At 36.5% G+C, this 21,585-nt stretch overlaps 1 protein-coding gene across 1 annotated transcript in view; it reads left to right on the top strand.

The window, feature by feature from the left end:
• LOC104619382 (serine/threonine-protein kinase MRCK alpha-like) overlaps positions 1-21,585 on the top strand; it is a gene marked incomplete at its 5' end in the record, with an annotated part of 43,935 nt that overhangs the window by 5,994 nt on the left and 16,356 nt on the right. The window contains 12 exons of the mRNA XM_010285253.1: positions 3,756-3,794; positions 6,950-7,069; positions 7,753-7,833; positions 9,969-10,074; positions 10,811-10,947; positions 11,606-11,745; positions 12,665-12,746; positions 13,920-14,136; positions 14,876-14,938; positions 15,898-16,491; positions 18,449-18,546; positions 20,183-20,267. Coding sequence (XP_010283555.1) covers positions 3,756-3,794; positions 6,950-7,069; positions 7,753-7,833; positions 9,969-10,074; positions 10,811-10,947; positions 11,606-11,745; positions 12,665-12,746; positions 13,920-14,136; positions 14,876-14,938; positions 15,898-16,491; positions 18,449-18,546; positions 20,183-20,267 — 1,762 coding nt within the window. The remainder of the gene's footprint in view (positions 1-3,755; positions 3,795-6,949; positions 7,070-7,752; positions 7,834-9,968; positions 10,075-10,810; positions 10,948-11,605; positions 11,746-12,664; positions 12,747-13,919; positions 14,137-14,875; positions 14,939-15,897; positions 16,492-18,448; positions 18,547-20,182; positions 20,268-21,585) is intronic.

Raw genomic sequence — 21,585 nt, 5'->3', positions numbered from 1 at the left:
ATAACAGAGATCAGTTGATTGATTTGGAATATTCAAACATTAATGCAGTCAACTTAAAAAAACCTGCAAGTGCAGTGGAAAACAGAGTGTTTCTATAAGAGCATACTTACACCTATTTATGCAGATAGATGTTCAATTTTCAAGTAAATGTTTTTCTTTAGGTGTGGGTGAAGAATTCTTAATTGCAAACAGTTTTTCTATTGGGGAGAAGCTGCTTTTGGGCCTTGTCTACTGATATGGCCTGTGGAAAATAGTTCCAAAATCATTGGCACGTTTATTTCATTTAGTTCTATTGCTTCATAGTATTACTTTATCATTAGTTGTTTCCAAATGTTTTCTTGTTTTCCTTGCATACAGTTAATTTCTGTTAGCTCAAATAAAATATAGTCTCTTTTTTTAGCCTATATAAGAAGTAATTTTTATTACAACTGAAGTAATTTACTACTTTTTATTGCCATTTGAGATGCTAGTTTTTAATCAGGACAGTGTTCAAATATTTATCCTACCAATTGCATACTAAGGGAATTGAATTAAAAGCTGAAAATTGACTGCATTATATTTCTTTTAGACTGAAGTAGTAGGCACATAAAAGTAAATAATAATCAGCTTTTTAAAATAAAAGTATATACTATGCATCCATGGTAGAGAACCATCCATTCCAATTCTGTAGCTATGTTGTGTGTGAACGTCTGTGTGTGCTTGTATATATGTGTATACACATACACACCTAGTTATACATATGTATTTTAAATAATATAATTCTATTTGCATTAAAATGCGATGTAATTCATTTTATTCTAGAAATGTCTGCTGTGAAGGCTGTAACAAAGAGGGCAGAGTATAAGGGCCTATTCTACTGGTTGCATTTCGTTTCACAAACTCTGAAATAACACTTTTCCAGATGCTTTTTTTCTGTAAATCAAGTATCAACCTTAGACAAAATGTGAAGGTGCATTTGTGGTATCACAGAAGAAGGTATTTGTCTGCACTTTTGGACAGCATATAGAAAGTCTTGCTGATACTGTTGGGATAAAAAAAAAAAAAGAGAGTATATTTTTCTGTCATGTTAAATCTACAATAAGTTAATACTTATATCCTTTACCTGGATTAAAGAAATGTTTTTTATGTTGCCTGAGTATGAGGAACACTTAATTTGTATCAGCAGGTTCTTTCATAGAAAGTTACCTTTAAAAATATCTAATACTCTCTCCTAAACGCTGTTAAAAAAGACATAAAGTTCATATGTGGCAGAGTAGCTGATAATGTTCTGTTTTGCAAGGGGAAGCTTAGGACAAGAAGGTTTTTCCATTTGCTATCTAGTTAGTTTTGGAGAACACCACTGCTTCATTCTGTATTTATTGGCAGCATATTTTTTTCACAAGCATTTTGACAAAATCACTTTGTTTTTTTCATCTGTGCAAGTGAGTAATTTTCAACTGTTGCCATATACCCTTCAAGACATTCTTCTTGATTGGTCCACCCAGATCAAATCTTTTCAGATACCCATCTTTTAGTCTTTGGTAAAACTCCAGTTATTAATGTGTATGTTGTTGCATGGGAATGACGTAATACACGCAGAATCAAACTTACTTGTTACATCTTCAATCTGAGTCACACAGGAGTCGTTTTTCCCTCAAATGCGTAAGGCAAGAGTACATTGCTGGACTGGACTGGCCAGGGGCTAATGTCTCTAACACTGGGGCAGATTTCTTTCTCTCTGGAAAAGCAGTAAAAGAAGAGAATTGACTGTTCAAAGATAGGAAGAGTACCTTGCAGACAGATACAAGACTTGTTGAGTTACCCATCATCATTAGAAAAAGAAGTAAAGCTAATGTCTGTGTTAGTAGGTGAAATGTGGTATAATTAAGTTGTGTTTAAAGTCAGTTCTGCATCTTTCATTTATTGGAAAGTTAATGGATTCATTCATAGTGGGATTCATAATATATGGCCTCTGAATTATCAAAATGGTTATTTATGGTTTAGCTCATTGAGTTGGTTCAATATCAATGTATTAGGCAGACTTAAATTAAAGGGTATTGAAAAAAACCTCTCCCCACTGCATGTGACCTCCATTCCCTTTCCAATGTCTCTTTTTGACAGTAGTTACCTTGAAGGGCGGTGTTTCTTGCAGCATTTCAAGAAGAATTAATCTGTGCTTAGTCAAAAATGAGACATGTGTGGGTTCTTTTTATTAAGACCAAGGAAAAATTAGAAGTCCTCAGGTCAGACTTAATGCAGTGCAGCAGAATTGCATGTGTTTCAGGAAAGTCTCTCCTGTAATCAAGAACCCGAAGTAAGTATTACTAATGGCCTGTATTGTTTCTCCAACTTCTGTGCTTCAGAATGGAATGACAGAGAAAGTGTAAAATAATAGCAGTTGCAGCCAGATAGCACTCTTTGCAAGATCTCTGGAGTCTATTTAACATATAGATGTGTAAGCAACACTGAGTTTAGCCCACTGACTACGTTTGGAGTTTACTAGGGTGGGTATGTCTTGTGTGTCTGCCATCCAAATAACATAATTGTTTATTGTAACATTAACTGGAGTTAATTGTTTCAATGAGGAAAATGGTAGCTTTGCAATTTCTTCTGGAGAGAAGTAAAAATGGATGTCCCGCTGCCTCTGTAGCCTGCAGATGCTGAGCAAGAAAAGTAGTAGTTCACTATTTAGACGAGTAGCGGTCACTGTTGGTTCCAGCTATCCCTCCTCAAAACCGAAGATAGATATTTAGCCAGGTCGGCAGAACTGGTGCCTAAATCCTCATACCTGCGAAAGCCTATGCATTCAGAAATGATCCTTGCATCTCCTGTGCACATGGGAGGGTGCAAAGGAGAGTAGGAACGGGTTTTGCTGTTTCTGATTTTGATGGCGAGGGGAGTCACCCCCAGTGATTAATATACTAATTTCTAAATCTTTGCCGCTGTTTCTCCTGTATGTTGCAGGCTGTCTCTTACTAACGTCGTCTAGGTGTTAAGTCTCCTGTGTTCACTAGAAATGTCTGATAATGGAAGTGTTGCGTCTTGGGTTTTTGCCAGGTGGATCTTTGTGTATCTCACTAGCTACTAGAAGCAGTCTACTTGTTTTATTTAAAGATGATTTTGTGATTATTTTTTAACAATAAAATTTTCCCGTGACAAAATTATTTCCCCCACTTGCTAGAAAATATTATTTTTCCCCTGTTATCAAGACATTACAAATTACAAATAGATTTCTTATATCCCTCTGCAATCTGTCCTCACATGCAGTCCCCGCAGGCTTTGGTTAGACTAGACAAATCGGAACTTTGTAAATAACCACAGAATAAATCGTGTTCTGAATTCTCGTTATCAGAGTAAGCCGCAGTAGTGTGTGGTGAGAGCCCTGACTTGGCCTGCACATTCGTAATTGAGTTTAGAATAATTCTGGTTCTTAAATATACTTTAAATTGGTCATATTGCAATCCAAAACATTGCTTTATTCATCTTGTTCAAAGTACAGAGATGCTAACTGCAAGTTATTAGTGTAACGTAGTCTGCAGTTTCACTGCTATTGTCCAGTGTAAAACTACAGACTTCAAAATAACTGTTACTTTTTTTTTTTAATGTTTCTTCCCTCTTGTAGCCCTGGAAGAACTTGTTTTCAAAATACTTGTAAAAATGAGCATGTTTATGTGTGTCTAAACACTACCTCTGGAGATATAGAGTGAGGAATGCTGAGCTAATGTATGTGTCACTGTTTGGTTTTGTAACATATTCTCCTCCTTTCTTTGTTAAAGCGCTCTCCTTCCTGTATTCCAGCTAACAAAGGCAGACGTGTAAGAGGCTGTCCTACTCTATGTGGCCCTTTATTTTTTGCCTGTTGTGTACATGCCTTTGTTTCATGTATGGGTTGTGTATTTACTTCACTGCATGTCTTGTGCTGCTGCTACTGTTTGCTGCTGCTGCTGTGCTTTTTGTTGTTCTACAGCTGTGGGCTAAACGCTTTCGGAGTATTTAATTTGGTAATCCGATGAGCAGAATGTCACAGTAACTGGAGAAGATGCTTTGGGTACTTTCTGATTTCAATATGGAAGTTCTTTGTGAAAGCTGATCAGGTAGATGGAGGTTGGGAAGACGAGCAAATGTCAAATGAGAGCCCGTTCGTTTCCTTGCCCTTGGCAGAGGGCTTGTATTGATTTATGGGATTGCCTATAGAAGGCAGAAGTTTGGTATTTGGGAGGCATGTCATAGCAAATGATAGAAAATATCGCAGTACAAATATAAATAAATTGGAAGTGGGGAATTGAGTAAATTGGACCATCAAGTGGGACAGGAAAAATTCATACAAGGATAACAAAGTTGGATGTGTTGTAATCTGTTAAGCTGGAAAGCTCTATGGTGTTTCAGAAATCAACGTGGATTTTTAAACATGGTGTTATCAAAGCTTTGTCAGGCTGACTTGGTACCAGGTATGCTATGTCGATTTTAAACGCATACTGCTGCTTTTGGTTTTTTATACACATATGATGATAGGAATAGGAAGGCATGCAGAGCATTTGTATTGAATATTCAACAAACGTGCAGTGATGCCCAACAGCTCTAATAATGACCTTACCTATGCGGTTCAAAGCACGCTGCTGAGTGTCTTAGGTGAGCTTACAGTAACTGCTTGATTTGTCGGCTGTGGCTCCAGTTGAGAAGTTCATCTCTCCTCAAGGTGTGTTTATACACTGGCTAGCTTTGGCTCAGACCTACACAGGTCACACCATATAGACAACTAAGCACAGTCCTATAGAAGATGACAAGGCTATTACAATTTGATAGGAAATATTGAAATGTGCTTTTGATAATCCAGTGGATTAGTTTAAAACGAATTTCAATGGTGTTAATACAGTCCATGTAAGCGTTTGCACATAGTTGAGTCAGGCTGCTTTTGTACTTACTTCTTCTCATTAAAGCAAGCAACCTGGAGATTACTGCAGCAATACAGCTTCAGGCCCTGTTCCTGCAGTAAAGGTGGTGGTTAAAATCCCTTCAAATTCTGTAATGGTAGATCAGGTTTAGTGTGTTTTGTGGGCTTTTTATGTTCATAAGCAAAGTAAAAATACATTTGTTACTGGTTCCGCAGTTGTCTTCAACCACAAAAGCTTTGTAGCACATTCCAGAAAAGTTCCATCATTTATATTATGCTTGTACTAAATTTTTTAAGAGGCATCATGAAAATTCTTTGGTATGCAGATGCTACTTTGAAAGGGAAAACCTTTGGAGTATCTGGAAGCATTTATGAAATGATAGATTAGATCTCTGAGTTTAACTCGCAGAAGAAAAGGAATGTCTGTTTCTTGCTATGGAATATTCGCCTGTAGTCACTCATTGGGCTTATTTTTTTAATAGCACTTTTAAGAAGGTAGAATTTTTTGAGCTTAAACAGTCTTTGAGCGGACTCCAAGTTATCACAAGTTTAGACTGGATTAAAAAAATATTAAAATAATTGAAACAATGTTATATATCTGGGGCTTTACTACTTAAAGGCATCAATGTTTCTAATACCAGATAAAGCTTGCGATTATTATTTCCTTCTGATAAACCAGAACAGAAAACGTTTGCTTTACTGCTAATTTTTGCCTCAATGCTTGAAACACATGATCTATGTGTAGAAAACAGGTGTATCCCAGTGTGAGAATTTCCCATTTTCATTACAGAAATACTTGCAGGCATCTTAATATGCCCAAGTTGATTAAGCTGATGAGCATTCTCCTCCAGATAATTTTTTTTTTGAAGGCTATGGTAAAACTAGAAGCCATCAAAATTAATTCACTACTATTAAAAAAAAAAAAAAGGAAAGAAAAAAAGTAACATTAAAAAAAAAAAACTGAAACTGCACCTGTTCACTACCATGACTGAGTTTCTGGAGAACAGGGCTGTATATGCATGAATAAGATTGGCTTGGCAATATATTTTATTCCCAAAAAGCAGTAAAGTTTGTCAAATTCTTAGTATGATGTCAATGGCAAATAAGATAAAAAACACTGGAATGTTCAAATGCTTTCTGTAAATGTTGCAGCATATTTTAGTTTGTGTGCAAGCTATCCAAATCCTTAGCAATGGAGGACTGGTGATAGCATTGCTCCAGAAAAGCCAGGCATGCAGTGGAGCCTTCTGTAGGCCTCCTGCTTTTAGTTTTATTATTAATGGAGAAAAGCGTCTTCATCTAGCTTTAATTTAAAAAAAAAAGAAAATTTACATAGAAAACTTTGATGTGGAGATGTCTTGTTTTCAAGGAAGAATCCTCCATTCTTTTTTTTCGGTTGCACTGACAAAAGATTACTTGTTATCCAAGATACCTGGTCATACCTGTATGCCTTGTTGTTCAGTATAGTTCTGTGTTGGACTTAGTTTCATTGTATATCAAGGACTAGGAAAATAGTCCCCTGAAGAAACTGTATTCCTGGTAAGGATGTTTTTGTAGTTTAAATGGGGTACAAAAACCCACTTAGTTCTCTGAATATAATTAACACTAACCTAAGGAAATATGTTGCTTGCTCTGCCTTTTCTCCTTATTTTCTCCTAAATATGTTTGCAGTGATTTACATGGACTATATGGGAATTCACTTAACAAAGTGATAACAAAAACATAACAAATCTCTACTACCAGTGGACAAAACCCAGTAGTGTTTAGAAAATATTCACCCTTTAAAAATGCTGAATTACAAGTATCTTCAAGTGTTTATGAGACCCCTGAACTAGCAGCTCTTATGCATGTGCTCACCTCTCAGCAGAAGCCTTGACGTGTTCATGTTCAATAATTTTCATTGCACTTTTTTACTTTAATTAGGAAGTTGCTTAAAACAGAATTTTTATCCTCTCGGATCTCTCTTTGGAATACTACTGCTCACATATCTTATTTTGGTAGGAGTTGAGAATTCTTTTTTAATAATGTCTTTGATTTATTTTTTCTGTTGTTTTTTTTTTTCTTGAATTGTTCTCCTAGATTGACTCAGTTGAGAATTTTACGTTGTCTAATACTCCATCACGGGATGAAGATAGCAAGTCTCACCTCCATTCAAGATCAAGGTCTCCTTCTACAGCTAGTGAGATTGAACCAATCGAGGTACTTCAGTGTTGACAATTTTTTGTCTGTCTTTTTAGGAGTAACAGTTTCACTCATGTAAAAGTTGCTACTGCAAATCCTTTTGTCTAGAATGGAGCTCACATGTCTGCAGAGGGACTGTTTAGGGCCTTGTAAGAGCCTTATGCACTAGTGGTGAACTGTATTTTGGGAAATGTTGCATTTCCTTTCGCATACGGGTAATTGATTAGGGATGGGAACTATGTTGAATCAATTATTAGAAACAGTCTCTTTTGATAACATATCCTCAGTCATGAATACTTAAGGAATGTTGGCACAAAGTAAACGTTATACTGTAGTTTGTAAGAGCACGTTTTGGAGTCCTGCAGAAAGTGTTGTCAATAAAATACTGGCCAGGCTCTGCAACTATAATAATGTATCTGCTTTCCCTGTTAAAAAAATTAACTCTGATTATTTTACATCAGAAAAGATTCAAGCAAATGTTTCAGATAATACAAAGTTACTTTTGATATTTAAGAGATTAATCTTGCACATCATTTTGCTGAGAAATAAGATTTTGTTTTCTGAGTCCTGTGTTAATCAGTTTGGTTTCATTGCTTGTATGTTTGGGGATGGGCGGGACGTTACAGTCTTTTTACTTTATTCAAGCTATCTGTGATAGCGTGTATCAGATGTCTTATTGATACTTTGGGGCCCATGTTCAGGTTACAGATCATCCTCCCCGTTCAATTCACACACCAACCATGAGGACAGCATATATTGGATCGGGACTCTCTGCACCAAAGGTATTCAGTCAAGTGTTCACGCTTTTTATATAGTCAGGGCAAAAATATCATTCCTGGGCAACAGATTCAGGAGAACTGTTTATCACAGTAGTCTTACCAGAACTGCCTAGAAGGGTTGTTTGTAAGCAACCTGATTGCTTTCTAAAGTTTAGAACCCCTCATTCTTACATTACGTGGTGTGACAAGTTGTATTAGGCATTCCACTGTAGCAGCACACAGGCATATGATTATAGGAAAAACAGTAGTTTGAGCATTAGAAAGAGAGAAACGAACCAGAACATGAAGAGGGTAAAAGAGACTTCCTAGAAAGAGGGTTTTCCAGCATGTGTCTGACCACCCTGCCTCTATCCTCTGCATATGGTAAAACTGGTGTCACTGTGGGCCAGACTCAGATTAGCACATCTGTGTGCTAATTAGATGCTTATTTTTGAGAAAAGGCAAAGAGTAAGCTTAAAATTAAATCATAGATTTGCATTTTTTATAAGCAACGTAGAATGAGCACTGCAGCCAGCACTGCAGCACTGGGCTGGGAGAAGGAATTCCAGTTTTTCAGTCTTCTGGCTTTTTACATGCATAAATACTGATTTTACATCCGTTATTGAAATTAATTTGCTGTTGGCCAAATAGGTCAGTCAGTGTATGCTAATTCACAGTGAACTGCATATATTCAAGCAAATGAGTAACAAGATACAAGCTATTAAAAGAAAAAAATTCTCATAAAAGTTTCAGAAGTGCCTCAATGACTTAGGAATCTTTTGTATGTGTAAAAAAATGATAGTTTTTCTGCAACTAATCAACGAAGTAAGTCTGTCTTTGTAATAGGTCTGCTTCTCTGCTTTGATAAATTGCAGAATCACAGAAGATTTTGTTTGGGGAAAGGCAAGCTAAAAAGCTTGAGCTGACTGTGTTCTGTTGGCAATGTCCTAGTAGATCAATTAAAAAAAATACTGTAAGTGCACTTGGAATCATGTGAAACAGATTTTTACTGTGCACATCATTTGATTTTTTGCAAATGTTTTGCTCAGTGAGTAATGATTGGCTTTATAATTTATTATGTTCCCTGAAGAACCTTGTTATTTTATGATTGCATCAGTTTTTAAAGCTAAGTATTGTTTTCCTGCAAGTTTCAAAACAAGACATCCATCTGTAGACAGAAAGCTTCCATTGTAACAGTAAAACTGTCATTAAATATGGATGAAGTTTGAGCCCTTAGCTGTGATATCTTATGCTGTGAAAAACAGGAAAGTGAATAAAATTTTAATATACCTACTCATTAAAGTAGTCTGCAAAATTGTCTTATTTCAGATCATGTACGTCATCCAGGTAGTTTGAGCAGCCTTGTATTCACCCTATGCTGTATCTTTTCTCCACCTACCAGTTATTACTTTGCTGGGAGTTCTTTTAGAAAAGCAAAGTAGCTTCCTGGATTTTATATGAGGCCTTTATGAATCATATTATCACATTACCTAGTCATTTAGCCTTGATATCATAGCATCAGCACTGCCATCCTTGAGGGGAGAGAGAATTAAAACCCTTACTCATGTAGTCTGTGTTCCCAAGAAGTAACAAGAAGCCCTTTCAAAATCAACTTCATCTATACACCGTTGCTTTTAAATTGGGTGTTCTGAAATTGCCTGCACCTGATACCATAAAACTGAACTCTGTCATGCTTTCTGGTATAAAAATTAGAATTTTGGAAAAGTCTGATTTTTTCTTTGAACTAAGGCAACACTCCCTACAGAGGAGCATTGAATTTGCAGCTTAGAAGATACTGTGGTGGATTGACCTTGGCTGGCTGCCAGGTGCCGACCAAGCACACGCATACATATGTTCAACTTCTGGAGTGTAATGGAATGATTTTGGCAACTTTCCTTATCTGCAGTGGAACCAAACTCATGTTCTGAGACAAGGTCCAGTTTCCATGGTTTTGTTTATAGAAGATGGCTTAAATTATCAATAATGAGCACTTGTAAGGAATTTTTTTCAGCCCGTGTGGTAGGAGCTCAGATCCCATTTCGGCAAACACAAATAAGCTGCCTTTTTAAATGCACCTATGCACTCTATGTCTATGAAAAAAAATAACTGTTCTTCAGAAGTGTTACAGGTATTAACATCCTTGTCTGCTTGTTTCACAGCCTAAAGCCCACCAGTTTGTAGTGAAATCATTTAATACACCAACAAAATGCAATCAATGCACATCTCTGATGGTCGGTTTAATACGACAGGGCTGTACTTGTGAAGGTAAGCACTTGTGAAAGCAGGAAATGTGAACCTAAGTTCTTACAGACGCAAATTGCACGGTAAATGTTGTGGTGTGATAATGCAGGTGTCTTCTGTTCATATTTTGAGTAACAGAATATATTCTCATGCTTCAGTCTTTTAACAGTGAAAGCCAAGCATTTTGAACATCACAGATTATCTAGTTAACTGGGGACATACTTATTCCAATTGGTGGCAGAAGAGCTTAGTTCAGTTTATTTAAAGTAGCAGTCACAGTCAGTGGTCAATTATGCTGACAGCAGCTTTACTTTCTGACTCGGGGCAAAATGTAAGCCAACGTTGCCATTCAGTACCAATTTTGCTTCTTTTCAGGACTAATTTAGTCTAGGTTTGTATGTACACAGAATGACACTCATCATTTAGAGGAGCTTCCAGCTTTTTGTTTACTGGTAGAGTCGGGCCTAGAGGAAATCATCTCCGTTTGAGCTTCTGATTAGCCTCGTTCTTAACCTGTATGAAACCAGACTGTGTATCCATGCACCTCTGAAAATGAGAAAATAAGAATTTAGAGCAGATAAAAGCATGAACTGCTGCTGTGCACAGACTTACATTTGTGGAGGTATAGCAAAGTTCAGTGAAACTATTCAGTTGTTGGTCAAAAAGAGAGGATTCCTTTATAAATGTCATCATTGTCATAGCTTTTGCATTGCACAAGAAATAACCAACGAATCTTTTTGTTTCTTTTCCTCCTCACAAGTATGTGGATTCTCTTGCCATGTGACCTGTGCAGACAAGGCTCCTGCAGTATGTCCAATCCCTCCCGAACAGACTAAGGGGCCTTTGGGAATAGATCCACAGAAAGGCATAGGAACAGCTTATGAAGCTCATGTCCGAGTAAGTATCAGGTAGCTGCATTTGGGGCACTCACAATAAATTTGTTGCTTTCTGGAGCTGGAATTAAACTCTAATTGGGGCGTCGGGGGTGATGGGTCCAATTATACCTTAAGGTAACAGTTTGGAAACTTAGAGCTAAATTTTCACAAAGCGACTCCTACATTTTCAACAGTAATTCTCTCTCCCATCTCTGTTGCCCACTGTGCTTTGAGTTGGTCAGTCTAGAGATCAGATCATCTTCCAGGGCCTGTGACTTTTTGAGTCTTTCTGTTGATGCTACTATTATGTAGGGTCATTGTTATGGATGCTTGTACATAAATATTAAAAAAATTACTCAACGTAGTTTTGGCCATATTCCTGTTGACCAACTAGAGATGGGTTTTCTTTCTCTATATTTGTTAATATGGCTTTGAATGAGTTTGTGAAATAGGAAGAAAGACTCTCTGGTGCTATGAATTTTTTAAATAATATATTGCCGTGTCTGTGTGGCTGTGCTTGATGCTGTTACTGCACCTGTGCTATTGCTTATGTTGCTTAATGTTATCACTGAATAAAAACTTGTCAGCCTAGATGAGAGAATTGATTTTTGTACTCTCTGTTTGATTTTTTTATTGCATGCAAACTTACAGAGAATTGATCATAATTTATTTTGCTAAAGGTACCAAAACCGGCTGGAGTAAAGAAAGGCTGGCAGAGAGCACTGGCAGTGATCTGTGATTTTAAACTCTTCCTATATGATGTAGCAGAAGGAAAAGCTTCCCAGCCCAGCGTGATAGTGAATCAGGTCATAGACATGAGGTAAGCTGTTTGGTGCTGAGTGGGAGTTTTTCAGAGGCATTGGGAGGGTTTTTTTCTGCTTTTCCTTTTGAGGCACTGGGAGGGGTTTTTTTTGCTTGTTCTTTTTGTGAAATCAGTAAGCAAGCTCCAGAGCTCTTAAGAAACACTGTGATCCATGTTGAGAGCCTCTAATTTTCTGTGGAAAAAGCAGTATTTGCAGTTAGCTTGAACTCCACTTGTGTGTTCATATGTGGCAATTTAAATGTCCATTACTACATCATGGGCCAAAATGCATCTGTTCAGTTCTGTAGAAGATCTGGAATGAATAAAGAAGAAAAATAAGCTCTTTTGGGGCGTAACAGAGTTTTGAAAGACAGGTAAAACTTTGTTATAGGGTAAAACTAATACAGTTTTTGATTCAGAAGGGCTAAATAGTTTGTTCCCACTGTCTTCAGTATTTCTGAAATACTACCAACTTCACTGAAGGTTGAGAACATTCAACATGCCAACTAAGTAAAGCTTATCTCTGAACTAGGTTAGTTTATCCAAAACCGTCTCAAACACCTGTAGCTTATACCTCCTACAGAGTTTGGATTTTTATGAGGGAGTTGGAGAGGTATTCTTGGTCCAGGGTTATTTTTTAAGTTTGATTATTTTTTTTTTCTTCTTAAAAAGGTTTTAATTTAAAGAGAAAAAAAAAGATACTCTGAATAGATCTCCATCAGCATTTACCAGGAATTAATCACGTTAACATTGCATTTGTGAGTTTCATATACAGATGAAACGGAAAGAATGATTTTAAAAATTAGATCTCAGTGTTGCCTTGTTGTGTCCTTCACGAAACAAGGCTATTGGAACTATGGAAATATAACTGAAAAACAAACACACAGTTTTTTACTCTCTTTAACACTTTCCCAATTATGTTTGTGGTCTCTATAAGGGATGAAGAATTCTCAGTGAGTTCCGTCTTAGCCTCAGATGTCATCCATGCAAATCGAAAAGATATCCCTTGTATCTTTAGGGTAAGTATTGCATTTTGAACCTAGTAACCCAGTAGTAGAGGATTTCACAGTGTGATGTACGATGTGAATTCACTGACAGCTTGCTACTATTTTATTTCCTTTGCAAGTTCTAGCTGTGTGGTATCCATGGCAGCAGCAGCAGTGCATAAGGATCTGTACATATATAATTTTCGTGGTAAAAATAGCATTGGTACATTTAGACAAGCTCTCGTCTTCACTTTATGTGGGTTTTATTTTTTTAACCTTTACAATAAGATGTACTTTTCTCAACCGCCTGTTAGTCATTTGGAATTCTTCTGTTCTTCATGACCTTCTACATTTTCATTTCCTGAAGTTGCTTTCTGCTTCTCAGTTTAATTTGTTGTGTTATTCCTGAAGTCTTTATGTTTTCTTTGTATGTATGCATTGGATCTCTGAAAACTCCATTCATCAGGTAGTCAGTATAGAAATCTAGTGTAAGGTAGTCATCAAAATTTATGTCTATTATCTGGTCCAAGATTTTGCCATCATTGGCTTTTTTCTAATATTTTTCTTATTTTTACTATGCATTCTATTGAAGCTTTGACCTCAATGAAATATCTTTGCTGTCTTAATTCCCCTATCATTTCTTTACTATACCATTGTATTTCACTTCTTGTTTTTAAAGCTTTGAAATTGTTCATCACTGTGCATGCTGAGAAGAGATAAACCTACAAAAGGGGCTTTCATTTTTATCTGTAATAGCTGTACCAAATACATGAAAAGGATCATAGATCATTCTACCATAAAGACTGTTCCTATTACATAAAATTATTAACGAAAACTATTGGTCTTTAAAAAATACAGAACACTTTTGTTAAGACATGCTTTCATTATAAAATTGCTGTGAGAAACAGACGACTACCTTATCTAGGGCAGACACTTCCAAATTATAGAATAAATACAAATGTGTTTAGAATAAAGCCAAAGTTTTCTTAGTTCTTTGAGTTACTCAGTTCTTTGAGTTATTCACATCTGCAGGTTTTTCTGCTGTGGGTACTTGATTGCTGTAGAGTGTTTTCTGTTAACTAAATGTTTGCATTCTTAGTGCAGACAGCTAATGAAAAGGGCATTTATAAGCATCCCTTGTAAAAATGATCGTGATTAATTTTTTAATCGCTTATGACTTAAAATGCATATTTTAAAATTTTCCAGGTCACAGCCTCCCAGCTCTCTGCATCCAGTAATAAGTGTTCAATCCTGATTCTAGCAGATGGTGAGAATGAAAAAAGCAAGTGGGTAGGAGTGCTGAATGAATTGCATAGGATCTTGAAAAAGAACAAACTCAAAGATCGTTCAGTCTATGTTCCCAAAGAAGCTTATGACAGCACCTTACCCCTCATCAAAACAACACAGTCAGCAGCAATCATAGGTATGAAATGAATAAGAAGAAAGCTCTAAGAAAAATGGGTATGCTAAAAGCATGCTTTTTTTTCAAAAATGTGTTAAATGATGTTATCTACTGAATCAAGAGTAATATGTAGTGGGTTTATCCCATATGGAAATGTGTATGGGCTTGAGAGAAGTGCAATTCACTACCCAGTACTTTTGTCAGATTTTTAAGAATATTCCCCGTATTCACACATGCTCAATATTATGAATAATTTTAACTGAGAATTGGACATCACTCTTGTTATTCTGTAAACACAATTCCTTACCTGGGCGAAATTAGCACTATAGAATAGATGTAAATCACTGACTGTACAAAATCTGCTTGTGGGACCACAGAGAAAACGTAGTACTAGAGAATTAATTTAGTCATTTTAAATACTACTGCATAAAATGTTAAACTCGGATTGTTTATGTTTAAATAAGATATTACAGTTATTTCAAAGTCGGTAGTACACTTAAGTGCTTTGAATATTTTGTTAAAAATTGTTTCTTAGTGTTACATCTACTTACAGGAGAAATGGGAAAAGACTTATTTTTTCAGAAATTTGATAGATTGGGAGGTTACCAATTTTTTTTTGTTACATGAATGTGTTGGGTTTGGCTTTATATTTGTTTATTTCAAGATATTAAAAAACTGTCTGTTAATCAGAATTATCACTATTGTTGAAGAAGAATTTCCGAAGAAAAATAACCTTTGTTTTTTTTCCTTAATATCATAGACCATGAAAGAATAGCTCTGGGGAATGAAGAAGGTTTATTTGTTGTGCATGTCACCAAAGATGGTAAGAGATTAGGAACTGGTAGTAACTTCCCTAATATTAAATAATCAGAAAGTGACTTTGTAACCTCTTTTTTCCTCTTTCAATATCCTCTGGTTTCATTTTTCTCAGTTTACTATAGTTTTTTACTATAGTTTCTCAGTTTACTATCAGCTGGACAGCCCCACATCAGAGCTGGTAATCAAGAAGGTGGTGTGTGTGCTTTCTGTTTTGGGTATCCTTTCCAGTAACAAAGGTCCAGCACCTGGAATGCAGCTGAGGCTTTATTCCTTTGTTTGAAGCAGGCTCGATACTGAATTCGGACCAGGTTGCTCAGGGCTTTGTCCAGTCACGTCTTGAAAATCCCCAAGGACGGAGGCTCCACAGTCTGGGCTGCCTGTTGCAAAGTGTAATTATTCTCACAATTAAACATTTTCTTTGCATATCCAGTTGGAATCTCTCCCATTTCAATTTGTGACCAGTGTATCCTCTTCTGCTTCTGTGCACCTCAGTAAGGAGCCTGGCTCGATCTTTTCTGTAACCTCCTCCTTGGTACTGGAAATGAAAACTTATGTTCAGTATTGTAAAGAGGTGTAATGACAGATGCCCAAGCTGATTCAACAAGCAACATGTTCAATTTTATGTTTCAGTTCTTTGAGGGTTTTCCTTTATCCTGTAGTTTTGCAGCTATAAGCTGTTTTTTGAAATGAATACTGAAATAATAGAGCGGTTGTTATTGCGTTGGATCTGCTCTTCCCTTTTTCTGATGAAGAAAAGCCAAAGGTCTATCCAGCATTGCCACATCTGGTATTATTAAAATGCAAGTTTTGATTCTGTACTTTTTAATATTGCAGGGAAGCAATAAAGGGGATTTCTTGGGTTTACTTCATAGTTTATCTTTACAAATATATATGTTTTAGTTAATTCACATTTCAAAATTATTTATTTGGATTTGGGGCATTTTGTTTTGTTTGTTTTTTTAGAGATTATCCGTGTTGGTGACAACAAGAAGGTTCATCAGATTGAGCTTATCCCAAATGAACAGCTCATTGCAGTAATCTCAGGACGAAACCGTCATGTGCGGCTTTTCCCTATGGCTGCCCTGGATGGAAGGGAGACTGAGTTTTATAAGCTGGCAGAGACAAAAGGTTGTCAGTCAATAGTTTCTGGACATGTGCGCCACGGAGCTCTTACGTGCCTGTGTGTAGCTATGAAAAGGCAGGTCCTCTGTTATGAACTAAATCAGAGTAAGACACGTCACAAAAAGATCAAGGAGATCCAAGTCCAGGGGAATGTCCAATGGATGTCAGTCTTCAGTGACCGTCTTTGTGTGGGCTACCAGTCAGGTTTCTTAAAATATCCCCTTCACGGAGAAGGCAGCCCATACAGTCTGCTCCATCCAGATGACCACACACTATCATTTATCTCACAGCAGCCAACTGATGCCATCTGTGCAGTCGAAATCTCAAATAAAGAATACCTGCTGTGTTTTAGCAGCGTAGGGGTTTACGTTGACTGCCAGGGCCGAAGATCTAGACAACAAGAATTGATGTGGCCCGCAACTCCGTCATCTTGCTGTAAGTTGCCATGTGTGTCAGTGTGCTTGCTATTGCATTGAAGCGATCACTGCTTGTATTAATATCCACAGGAGGTGAAGTTCAAGGATAATTACCTGACAGGTAAATGAATACTCTCAGCTTCTTGTCAGCATTTTTAATCTAGCCAGAGGGTTTAATCCTGATCTCATTTATGCTAGTTTTGACAACTCTGTCACTGATCTATACTGCTGTAGCAGAAAGAGGAATCAAGACTCAGGATTTCTAACTCTGATGTCCAATTTCTAGACACATGGGCTGATCTCTAAAACAGCCAAAAGTCTCAGGTCCTACAGAGGCTAATGGGATCTTTATGCATTCGCTACCACTGTTACTGGACTGCTGTTATTTAAAGTCTTAAAATTTGATTGTACTTTGACTCAGCATTGTGATTCAAGCTTTCTTGATGGTCAGAGTCATCAGGATCTGGTAGTTTGACTTGTTCTTCTCTAATGATGTTTATTCCTACTTAATGGGTTTTTTTCTTTTCTTTTCTTACTCCTTCATACTCTCTTCCTCAGCAGTTTTTGTTGACACTCTTCTCATTCATCTCCTCTCTTTACTTTTTTAAAAGATCAGGTTTTAAGTTCCCCCCCACCGTCTCCCTCTTCCCTTCCAAAATACGATGTATGACAGGCAGTACAGAAACTATATTTCATAACCTTAAGGGAAAAATACTGCAATTTTTCAATATTCCAGTTTCCAGCAAGAACGGTGTTAAACATTGATTGCACATTTTTTCAAAGCTGAAACTTTATCTTTGTGACAGTTGGAGAAAAAAAAACCTGCAATGCCCATCTTCTTTTTAATGTCTTTCTGAATGCACATAAAGATTAGCCAAATTTGTCCTCAGAGTATATGTGAATGAACCCAGTCTTATGTTGATTTTTAAAATAGTCCGCCTTCTTACTTTACTGTGACAACAATACAGTCACACTGTATTGTGACTGAGGAGAGGAATGTTTCACCTTGTTTGAGTGAAGCCCCTTCTGAATATGGAAGGAGCAACTTTTACAGCCTGTAAGTCAGTTCTGGTTTTCAGGCAAGAATGTGATTATTGCAATGGACACAGAGAATGAATGAATCAAAATAAAAGATTTTGCAATAGATTTAAAACTGAATATTTTCATATGTAGTTCATCTATACTGGTCATTGATATTTATGCAAGTTTTTTGATTGCCTTAAATGAAGTGACTTGATGTTATTCCAATTCGGAATGGAGGTATATTTTATAGCAAAAACTGTTAACATTTAAACACAAATTGGATGCTCTTGTTAGTCTTGGCAGACCATGACAGTCTTACTGCCAACATGGAAATACTGAATTCTCCTTTAAAAGTGGTCCCTGTGGAACAAATTTCATCCTGGGGAAATGTGCCAGATGAGTAGCACAAGAATTCTCTTTACAATCTAGAAAATAAGAAAAGAGAATTAAAGCTAGAAGGAAAAACGAAGATTTTTATGACTGCGTCATGGTGTTTAGTTCCAACTGATGTTCATTTAGTACATCTGCCAAAGACTAAGAGCTCAGTTCCTTCAAATAACAGTTATTAAATAACAACAATATGTTTTCTGCCACATCACTTACGAAAATACAAGCTCTTAAAAATCAGGCTTTTAGAAGAAAAAAAAAAGTTGAACCACATTAGTATTTGGCAGAGTAAACAGCCCCTTGTAGTTCAAAAAGTAGTTCGGTTGTGCAAAGTTAAAAGGGAAGGTATGGAGGTTTTAGGTTTTTTTTGTGACAGTTTGCCTTCAGAATAAATTTCTTGGCCATTTTTGAGTTAAAATACATTTTGCAAAGATTGTTGTTGGATTGTGGGGTGGGCTTCTTTTTGTAATAAATACGGTTAAACCATAAGAAATTCTGTATTTTGAGCCCTGTCTGTGACATGTCATAGCCCTGACATGACACTGTACCTAATCCTTACCTCTCAGGTTACAATGCACCATACCTCTCTGTGTACAGTGAAAATGCAATTGATATCTTCGACGTGAACTCCATGGAGTGGATTCAGACTATTCCTCTCAAAAAGGTAACTTGCTGTTTCAGTACCAGCTAAAGAGTATGTCTACACTCAATATTGCTTTGCTACAGTCATACCAGGTTTTTTAGGCACATCAGAAGCTGTCATTAAAATTACTTGTTTAAAAATAATTGAACTAAAAGAAGATCTACTGCAAAGAAACAAGTGCTTTTTGTTTGAAGTATAAGATATGAAACATGGTTTGCATGTGGTTTCAGTGTTTTAGATGAATGGTCAGTCTGGAGCATATAAGTATGTTAGACTTACCAAGCTGCTCTCTACAATATCAGTATTAATTCTATATGCCTTCATTGGGACTGATTGCATCTGTGTTATTACCAAAAAATGGTGGATGTTAAACAGGTGGATAATTAAAGAGGCCTTTAAAAATCTATCTTGTAGTGCTTAAGAACACTGTAGACAGATAGGGTTAGAACATTTTGGTTCATCCAGTACAAATAACCAGGATGATGTCAGGTTTGGGTCACTTGTCAAATGGAAGAAGTTTTTGAAAACTGACACTTCCTTGGTATTTAGGAGGTGTTTGCTCAGCTGTATTTCAAAAGAAAAAAGAACAGTGGGTTTTTTTCCCGTAGTTTAGACTGACTTCAACTTTGTATTAGTGTAAACATAATTCCTTTAACTGTTGTTTCAATGACATAGGACTACCAGAAATTGTCCTTGTGGTCTTGTGTTAGTCATTCAGTCTCTCTGCATATCAATTTTCCACGTCAGATGTAGATCAAGATATTATGGCAATGCTGTAAGGATAAATAATGCAAAGATCAAGGTGCTTAGCTACTGACTATCTTAGGAGAGAAGAAGAATCTGGCCTTCTAGAGCAAGTTTCCTCTACTTTCTGATGTCCAAACTTTAAGTTATGAAGCAGTTAGAGCTTTTTTTTTCCTACACAGCAGAATGTGATTTAGTACTTTGATTAATATTTGGCTCAAGACTGCCCATTTAATGAATGAAGTTACTTTCAACAAACAAGAACTACTACATCTAGGAGACTCTAAAATGGAAATTCATTATGAAGACTGTGTTTCTAACACAATTTGCAGACTTGGAGAGTGGAATGCTTCTTTCATTTTGAAACTGGAAATCACAAATACCAGTAGGTTTTAGCAATCTGTATATACTCTTACCAGGTTGCAAAGTGTAATTGTGACATGATACTAACACAAAATAAAAGCACAGTTTATTGCTTTGTGCATCTAATAGACAAAATTGAATTGTTACATGAAGTAGACTTCTAACAACTATTTATTTAAATGCTGGGAGGCATGGTGTTAAACCTATGTTTTTAAGTGGAATTTTAGGCAACTCCCACTGTACTCGTTCTCCAAACAGAAATTTAAAATCTAAAATTGTTTTTAACCCTGCTTCATGGCTTTAATGACTCACAATTGTTATTCTTGAGAGCAGGCATGTGTTACTGGAGATGGAAGACACTTCTCACTCCAGCCTGCAGTTCTGTGGAGGAGGGTTTGCTCTGGCCAGTTACGCTGTTCTGCTCCCTGGTTGGCTTTGTAACAGTGCTCCTTTTACAGAGTTTATAACGCTCCTTGGAGCTTTCAGAATAAGATGCACTCTATAAATGTGCATTATAACTATTTACAAGGACTGATTTTCCTTGTTTCAGGTACGACCCTTGAATACAGAAGGATCACTAAACCTTTTAGGCCTGGAGACAGTTAGATTAATATATTTCAAAAACAAAATGGCAGGTAAGTAGAGAGAAGACAATTTTCATAATGCAAATTTTTGTTTAGAAAGAGCATTTTTCTTTGGCCTGGATCTGTGCATTGTAAAAAGTGGTCTCTCAAACATATGGGTGCTTGTTAATTTGGGAGAAAGCAAAAGCTGATAGATTCCACAGTGATTGCAGTCATGTCTGCTAGACAGCTACCCTGAACATTTTTTTCCCTTTTGAATATTCAATGAATACTTGAATGGAGACTGGAAATAGAAAATAGAATGACTAGACACTCCCTCCGAATCTGGGATCACCTGCCAGAACGCTATCTAAAAATGCCTGCACAATTAAAGGCTTTAATAATGATTTTGGCAGTAGTATCTTAAAATTAATATTATACTTAACCTAAACAAACCTTTTCCAAGGATCATAAAGTAATATTATGTATTTGTAACTTGTTATTAGGGCTACATATGATTGTACGCCAAAGTTTTAGCTTCTGAATTCTATTACTGTTAGGAGTCTTTTTGACCTTTTTTTCTTTTTAGAGCCCATTTCATAAGCATGCTCCTGAGTAATTTCCTTAACCTTTTTTTTAACCTCTTAGGTGGAGGCAGGATGTGCTTTGTTTTAACAATCAAAAGCTTTTTTTTTTTTTTTTAACCACTCTGAAAATAGTGGAAATAAACACTCTGGAAACATATACTGCTGTTGGCGGTGTTTGAGTGTTTATTTAAATTGCTATCAAATCAGTATAAAAGGGATGACAATGGTAGAGAGGAGTAATATGATGGAAGTATGTATAAAGAATTTTCAAATATAATAAAGATTGAACATTAAAAGTAGAGCAGAAAAGGGGGGAAAAAAAAGGAGCGCATAGGATCAGAAGTGAGTAAGGCTGATGCTTTGCTCCTGTACACTTCTCACAGTCTTTAAAAAAAGGTTGCCAAAGGGTAAAGCATCCTCCAGGTGTATCTCCTGTATCTCAAGTTTTTTTTTTTTGAAGCTACTTACCTAGCAGATTCCACACTTCATGAAATCTCCATTTGATCTTAAGGAAAGAAGAGATTTCAGTTTCGTACAAAAACTGTTTTGTCAGTAGGCAGCAGATGTTGGGTATGTTCAAGTTTATTAAGTGTAACTTTAGTCTCCATATATATAAAAGACAGAGAAGTTGCAGCGTTCATTCATAACATTCCTATTGTATGATTATCACTGCTATACATTTCATGTCTTTATTAAAGATGCCTTGGCAAGACCTATGCATGCAGAAAAAAATCTTCCCTCTTCCCACAGTTGCACCAAAATACATCAGTGTTCAAACATTTCAAAAGGAGTAGTTTCTTTGG

The sequence above is a fragment of the Phaethon lepturus genome, unplaced genomic scaffold (genome assembly GCF_000687285.1).
Source record: "Phaethon lepturus isolate BGI_N335 unplaced genomic scaffold, ASM68728v1 scaffold40390, whole genome shotgun sequence".
Lineage (NCBI taxonomy): Eukaryota > Metazoa > Chordata > Aves > Phaethontiformes > Phaethontidae > Phaethon > Phaethon lepturus.
This window is presented reverse-complemented; position numbering and strand designations above follow the sequence as displayed.